The sequence below is a fragment of the Cajanus cajan genome, chromosome 2 (genome assembly GCF_000230855.2).
Source record: "Cajanus cajan strain Asha chromosome 2, NIPB_CcT2T_4, whole genome shotgun sequence".
Lineage (NCBI taxonomy): Eukaryota > Viridiplantae > Streptophyta > Magnoliopsida > Fabales > Fabaceae > Cajanus > Cajanus cajan.
The window spans coordinates 5109805-5118023 of record NC_138518.1 but is presented as its reverse complement, the minus strand read 5'-3'; the positions used below and the strand labels follow the sequence as shown (position 1 = coordinate 5118023).

Genomic DNA, 8219 nt, shown 5'->3' with positions numbered 1-8219 from the left:
ATCTTCTTCAAATTACCAAACAAGGTCCCAAGATCCTCTTACAGAGTAAAACATGATACCAAACATTTTTATATTTTTCTCATACCAAACGAGGAGCTCTCAAGGTTCCCTTATAGAGCAACAAAATCACAACAAAAGAATTGAGAGTCAATTGTGCTACCCAAAAAATTACCTCACACTCCACAGTGAAATAACTCACTCCTTTTTACCTCAATAGATGCTAGAAGAAAGATTTCCACGTTTTCGACATGTGTTCCTATGCCTAAAAGAATCTATAACCTTAACCTTTCCTAAAATCCAACTTGTCTTATTTTAATTAAAACAAATATAAAACTCGTATCTCCAAATAATTTACATATCATATAATTTCATAAAATTTTCCTTAATTAAATTAAAACTTATTTTAAAAGTCACCATATTATTTATAAAACACATTTTACTAGTTAAAAAAATCCTTTATTATTTTTAGAAAACTTCAAAGTATTACATGTGGATTGATCATCAATTGCACGCTTTCATAGTTTTATCTAAAATTAAAAAACTCTTTTATATATAGGTAAAAACACTAATAATATTTAATGTTATAAATAAGATAAAAAATTATTAATTAACATTTAAGTCCGGTCTTAATACTATTTTTAAATTTTTTATTAAAGAATATGAAATTTGTCATATAAAAAACTAATAAGGTTTAAATAACTCCCTTCTTATAGTACTTTCAACAATTATTACTTTTGCTAATGTCTACCAAAAGGTATAAAGGTAACTGTGAAGTATGATGGGATATTATATTATTCTATCTAGAAATGATAAGTATTAAGGTTGAGTAGGTTTACCTTACAATGGATGAGAATAATATGGACAATTGACTCAATCCTAATCCATATATAACAATAAAGTGAGCTAATGAACTTAGAAAAATAACTTATAACCATTAATTCCTATATGTGGATGAACACACTTTTGGGTTATCTTGAAAAGTATCGAAATTTGAATCTAAATTTAAATGAAGTGAATGATATAAAGCGCCCAAGTTATAAGAGCGGATATAATATTTCATTATTCATTTTAATGAAGCCAACCCAAGTTTGCATGAGCACAACAATAGTCATGCTACATTGATACAAAGCACATAACAAGTGACTGAAAACACAGTTCTAACTCTAGTACTGTGAAAAAGCATGTGGAATTTTTGTGGAAAACTTGAGCAACATAACATGCTTGTAAGGCTTTTCCGGGGTGACGATAGTTGAAGGGAAATTAGGGTGATTAACAGAGTCAGGAAAAGCTTGACTCTCCAAACACAGTGCCGAACGTGGCTGATAAACAAACCCTCCTTTGCCCTTCTCATTCTTGACAAAATTAGCAGTGTAGAATTGCAAACCAGGAGCATTTGTAAAGAGCTTCATCACTCTCCCTGACTTCTTATCCACCACTATAGCTGCAATCTTGATCTCTTTGTTTCCTTTTCCACCATCAAGCACATAGTTGATGTCATAGCCATTGGTCTTTGGCAACTGGTTGATCCTGTCCCCAACAATGTGTGGCTCAAGGAAGTCATATGGGGTTCCTTTCACAGAAGCAAATTGGCCAGTGGGAATGAGATGGTCATCAATAAGTGTGACTTGGGACCCAAAGATCTGAACCACTTCATCTAGGATGTTGCCACTGTTGTGGTTCCCTAGGTTCCAGTATGCATGGTTCACCAGATTCACAGGTGTAGGCTTGTTTAGGGCTTTTGCTTTCATGATTATACTCAGTGAGTTCTTCCCAAGAATGTAGCTTACTGTTACCAAGAGGTCCCCAGGAAATCCTGAAACGTTCTAATATTCGATTATGAAATCACAAATGTGTGTGTAGATGAATTTAATTTCTAAATCTACATAAACTTTTATCACAAATATAAATGACTTAAAATGAGTTTAATTTGGATGCATTATTGGTGTAAAAAAAGATAAAATTTAGATAAGTTTCTCGTATTGTTTAACAATTAGAATTAGAATTTTATTTTATATAATAATTTATATGTACGACGTACATTAAAGAATGATGTGATGTAAAACTCTAATTATGAATTGGAAAATAATCCTTGAAGAAATATATCTAAGTTTGTCTAATAAAATTACAATAAGTATAACTTTAGGTAGTTATTAATTAGAAAGGTCAACAGAGTTCTTAGACTAATTTAACAATTAAAATATACTATAAAAAACTTTTTTTTTCTTTTTTTTTTTTACATTATTGATGCATGGACTATTTTCTTGATATAAATATTGGCTTCACAGTTCAACAACATTAAAGAATAATGATACTGCTTAATTATTACCTCCTTCACCATCAAAACTGTGGTAACTGAATGTGATCTTAGGTTTGTCACCATCTTTTATATACCTGACCACTTTCCAAAGAACATCACTGAATCCTTTTGGTCCACCTAAGGGCAGTCAGAGAGCATGAGTTAGTCTTTCCATATGAGATATGTGATAAACAAAACATATTCATGCAATTATATATGAAAAAATTGCGGTCAATTGTATAATATGGTAAAACATGTGTACCATGAAGTGTGTTGTTTCCTTCATTAGCAATTAATTTGTAATGGACTCCATTTAGAGTGAACTGAGCTCCTCCAATTCTGTTAGCAACCCGGCCGATAGTAGCTCCAAAGTATGATGAATCATTCTGCAAATATTGTGGAATTTTACTCAGTTAATATTATTATTACTATTATTTTACATCTATATAAGAAAATAAGGTGCTAATTTAAAATAACAGAAAGTTATCATATGGATACGTGTACTCAGAATGGTACTATCACAATCTCATCAAACACACCATTTTGAATATATTTATTATTATTATTATTAAAATTTATTAGAAATTACAAAATTATGTTTTGTCTCACTTAAAATTCTTATATAATAAGTCTCACTTGTGAGTTTATAATTTTAATAAATTTTAACTAATAAAAAAATACTAAAAAGTATATTGATAATATTTGTCTAATTATCTTTAAATAAAAAAATAAATCAAACATTTGTCTTATCTTCAAGTTTTATTTTCTACCAACATAATACATAAAATTTAACAATCATAAATTCAATCCCAATAGGCAATATAGAATATTTTCATGTTATGTGCCTCTGTTAATTAATTACACTACTTAACTATGTATGTTGTCAATAAAAAATATTAAAAACCCTTTATTATTAGCCTTAGAAATTAATTTGAATTACCGTTAAAAAAAAACTCAGTACATTTTTAAAAAATGAAAAAAAGAGAGAGATAAAAGTCAACAATTAATAATAAAAGAGCGTACATAATCCTAATAATAAGTTTGTATCCTTGATATCTAAAGGAAACTAAATTAAAATTGTCATTTTTTTTTATACATTTTTGGATCATATTTCATAATGTTCCTATTACTGTAGGGAATTGTAAAAACGAAAGAAAAAAATAATACAAAATGTCAACTATAAACTATGTTTGATGATATACATATCTTGTTCTTAACGTTCATGTAAAAACTTGAGTTAAGAAGAGTTAAATCTTCTAAGAAGAATAAGATTTACCCTTTCAAAAATATCTAATCCTACCCTTTTTTTTTATACTTTCATTTTACGTCATTTCTTATTTTTTACGGTTATCATGCTCCTTAATTTCCAAAATATTTTTTTTTCACTCATACCTTTTTTATTATCTTTATTCTCTAATTTTCCATAAATTTACTTTTCAAAATTTTCATATTTTTTAAATAATTACTCAAAATCGCTCACATTCTTTAATTTTTAATTATTTACACATATTTAACTTCAATTATTTTTATTATTTATTTTTATATTTTAAATAAAATGCAAGGGGTATGAAATGTCTTTTTTTTACACTAATATAAAAAAATAAAGATAAACTCACATATTTTTATTAGAGAGAGAGAGAGAGGATTTCCTAAGTCATTTTTAATCTAATTAGGAGTCGGTTTTAATTTATTATTTATTGGTAATATACTAATTAACTTCGTATCACATTGACTTCTTCAAATTTAAAAATCTTTTTACCGAATAAAATATGGAAATTTGTTGACTAAACATGTATATTTACCAATGGACTTCTTTTCCCCATGGATCTAGATCAGACTTGAAAATTATATTTTTCTCATTAGTTATTAGTAAACTTTAAAATGTAATCGTAAATAGATCGATAATTCAGAAATGAACATATTCAAGGAAATTTTTATATAAATATTATCACTTACAGTGTATGCCTTGGGAGAATCATATCCAAGAACAATATCACCCAACTCTCCTTCATAGTGAAAGAAAACAGTGTTAAAAATGCATATAAAAGAAAAGCAATTAATTAATAATGAAAGCTTAGGAACTGATTAAGTAGATGCATATATGAATGTACGTACCATTCTTATCAGGAAGTATTAGGGACACAAGTGTTGCACCCCAGTTGGTGACCTTTATAGAAAAATCACCCTTCTTGAGCTCAAATAGCCTAATATGATCCTTCTTCTTGAAAGATCCATGGACAAACCCAGAAGTAGTAGCTAAGACCAGACACAACACCACAAAGATCTTGCTCATTATATATATATTTTCCTATTTAATAATAAAATTCAGAATTGATTATGGAGGGATAGCAAGAGAGAACTTTGAAGGAAAAGAAATTAAGTCAGTGAAAAAGTTTGGTTGTTTGTCTTGCAATTTCAGTGCTTAAAAAGAAATTCAAACTAGTCTTAATTAATATATTGCTCCAACCACATTGTAGGAAGTTCTTAGTTGTCATCGTGCTGTGCTCCAAAGTCAACGAATTTTAGAACCTCCAGTGTTACATTCTTATTCAATTCAATAATATATTTCTTTGAATTGTTGATTAAAGAAATAATAATTAATCCATATCTATAAAAATTAAGTATTTGTTTTTCTTTTTATTTGCTTATTAAATACATTATAGAGATGCTAAAACATTTAGATCAAGATCCTATGTGATTTTTATTTGGAAAGAAAGGAAGAGACAAGGGAACAGAATCACAATAAATTAAAGCTTGTTGCTTCAGATGCAGTAGCAGCCGGCGGTTCTCGTCGTAAGCAAATTATATTACCCAAAGATAAAATAATTTAGGTTCGACTTCTTCAGGATGGTGGTCTTATTTTGCACTCTTTTGTAGTTTTTAATAAAGTTGATTCGTTATGTCTAGCTTGGAACTTTGTCTACTCTATTGCTTATTGGACTTCCTTAATGACAGCTTGGTTATCACATGGCCTTCCAATGGTTAGTTATAAAGCTTTGTCTATTTGGTCTACTTTTTTTTTGTCATTGAAATACCGATAAAGCTAACATAGGTTGGGTTTTGAAAATTGGTTCTTTTATTAATTTTTGGACTGATGTTTGGTGCATGTATACCTCGATTGTTGATGCTTTGCAAATTTCTACTAGTATACAATTGTCTTTGAAGGCTTCGATGAATTGTTTCATTTGTAACTCTGTCTCGAGCATCTCCTCATTGATCTTTTAGAAACTCCCTTCTTTGCTTATGGAGATGCATGTTCCTAGAGGCTAAGGTCTAGATCAACCTATGTGGCATCCAACAAGCGTGGGTATCCTTTCTTTGAAGGAGGCCTCTCTCTTTGTTCATCCTCCTAAGCCCACAGTTTCATTTCATGGGCTGAGTATTTGTGGTCCATCTCTATACTCCCTTTCATGCTTATGTCTAGTTTGACAACTTTTGCAAAATAGTCTTCCTTTTGTTGCTCAACTAAGTATTTAGGGTGTGGCTTTGGTTTCGATTTACAGCCTAGGTGGCATATCTGATGAATCCTTGAATCATCTTTTTTTGAGGTGTGATTTTACTTATTCTCTATGGTCTTGGTTGTAGCATGTTTTGAACTTGTTTTTGGATCTCATAACTATAGAATTCTTGCAGTCTATTCTTAATAGGGAGTGGAGTTCTTAAGTGAAAGATGTCATACTCTCTACCTTGATTCATATTCCATGGGTGATCTACCTAGCTAGAAATAGCATGCAATATAAGAAAAAATTAGAAGTCTCACTCTTTTTGCGGCTTCTATGGTAATTTCGACAGTATCCTTATTTGGATTGTTTTCCTAAGTTTAGGCTTCTTATGGATGAGTTTTATTCTAAAATATTTTCTAGTTTTGATTCACCCCCCATGAGCTTGTTTAGGTGATTCAAGTGGATTGACATCACCCTACTTGTGGTTTCATCAACATTCGTTTAAAGCTGCCACTAAGCTTGCTTTGAGTTAGCACCTCGCTCCAAGCTACCATTAAGCTTGCATTAAACTACTACATAAGCTTGCTCAAAGCAAGTCACGTGGGTGCGTTGAGCAAGCATATTTGACTTAAAAGCCATTAGAAAATGTTATAAAAATAGGGTCTCACTAAGAGGTCTTAAAATCAATCAATACTTTTTCGAACACAATTTTAGAGAGATTAGAGAGAGATCTTGTAATAGTATTTTTTGTAATCATGAGTTGATTGAAGATCTCTCTTCTCTTGTGTAATCATCAGTCATTAGTGGTTAAATTCTCTACTATTGGAGATTGATGTAGCTATTGTACTCATGTAATCTTCCCTATTCTCATTTAATACATTATTTTTATTCAGTTAATCAATATTACTTTATACTTAATGTTTTCTATAGTCAATGCATAATTTTATAGTTTTAACTAAGGTTGGAAAACTCTCTTATAATTATGTTCTAGGTAAAATGCTGATAGCATTTATTTCCTTGCAATAGGAGTAAGTCTTATTACTCAATTTTTAGATCCTGACCTTAACTCAAGTTACTTAACAAATATCAAGGAATTAGGATTTTCCTTAAACAACCTATAATTTCTTCTAAGGAATTAGGGTTTAAATATATTTGAAAACTATCAAATTAATTAAATAATTTCTAATATTGAATGAAAATTGAGAAGGATTTACATGAGGAAGGTTAGTAAAATTAATCTCTGATTCTTTATTCTTTATTCTTATTATTATTATTATTATTATTATTATTATTATTATTATTATTATTATTATTATTATTATTATTATTATTATTATTATCTAAATTCAAATTCTTCATTATTTTGTTATATGCTTTTTAATTTCATAATTTTATAAATTTCTTATATTCCATGCTAAACAATTTTAAATTTCTTAATTTAATCCATCTATCTAGTACTTAAATTAAATTAAACAATTATAACTCAAGTCCCTATGAATTTGATAACTTGGACTTCTATCTAATTTACTACATACAACAATTGATATACTTGTCAAATGCATATTATCTAACATTTTTCAATTCTCACATAGATCCATTTAACTTAATATTCACTAAACCTTTACCTATAATATCACAAGATTGCTCATTACCAAGGTAAAATTTTTTTGAGGTTTTCGAGGATAAAATTCTCAAAGAATTCTTTCTGTGAAGTGGCATAAAAGGATGCTCTAGTGTTTGACACCAAAGACTTTTCCTTGTTCACTGTAGAACATATCAATGCATCATCTCCTCGCGAGGTAGAAACATTTTCCTTAGTCTTTACCACTTGATTCTTTAGTGCACTCTTGCATTGATTTTTGTGTTGTCCGATCTTTCCACAATTTCAACACTCAACTATCTTTGAGTTGTGGAAATTACAATGATTCTTGGACCAGGATCTTTTATTCTTGGATTTACCACGTTCATTTCTTCTGGTTAAGTTTCTTCTTCTTGACTTCGTATGCAAAATATAAGAGGTTGAAAATTCACTTGACTTTTCTGTCGAATCTCTTTGCAAAGAACTAGATCATGAATATCGTTGAATTTCAACTATTATTTCTTCTTGACGGGCTACTTGTAACGACCCGCCGTGGTCCCTACATTTAGAGGAATCGTGCTAAAAACTAATAGACCAAGAAAAGATATTAAAACTGGATAACTCATACGGGTATATATAAAAATAATAATAACTAAGTTTTATGTACAAAATATAACACCATATATATACAGTCATCCCAAAAATAATATCATCCTAGTGTCGGTTAAGCACAAACCAAACAGTTATCCAAAATGGTAACTCTAACACGAGGACAGAACTCCATGTCCCGCAACGGTTTTAGCAACCAGCTCTAACCTAACCTTGACCTGCTCCCATACACAGTATAATCATTGCAGTCCATCAACATGGGAACAGAAGGGTAAGTTAGAGTTCAAAAAGC

At 29.7% G+C, this 8219-nt stretch overlaps 1 protein-coding gene across 1 annotated transcript; it reads right to left on the bottom strand.

Annotated features, from left to right (window-relative positions):
- Window positions 1–1021: 1021 nt before the first annotated feature.
- LOC109788551 (uncharacterized) lies at window positions 1022–4733 on the bottom strand. The gene is made up of 5 exons (XM_020347298.3): window positions 4412–4733; window positions 4253–4302; window positions 2559–2682; window positions 2327–2434; window positions 1022–1813 (listed from the first exon to the last, which is right to left on the bottom strand). Exons 1-5 carry the CDS (start codon window positions 4587–4589, stop codon window positions 1164–1166), a joined length of 1110 nt encoding a protein of 369 aa, XP_020202887.2. The 5' UTR covers window positions 4590–4733; the 3' UTR covers window positions 1022–1163.
- Between the last annotated feature and the right edge of the window lie 3486 nt (window positions 4734–8219).

Bases quoted from the DNA above. Each gene is read 5' to 3' on its own strand.
- LOC109788551 (XM_020347298.3), bottom strand. From the start codon at position 4,589: ATGAGCAAGATCTTTGTGGTGTTGTGTCTGGTCTTAGCTACTACTTCT. The intron at 4,303-4,411 runs GTACGTACATTC...TTCACTATGAAG, and splicing joins AATACTTCCTGATAAGAATG to GAGAGTTGGGTGATATTGTT. The intron at 2,683-4,252 runs GTAAGTGATAAT...CAATATTTGCAG, and splicing joins ATTCTCCCAAGGCATACACT to AATGATTCATCATACTTTGG.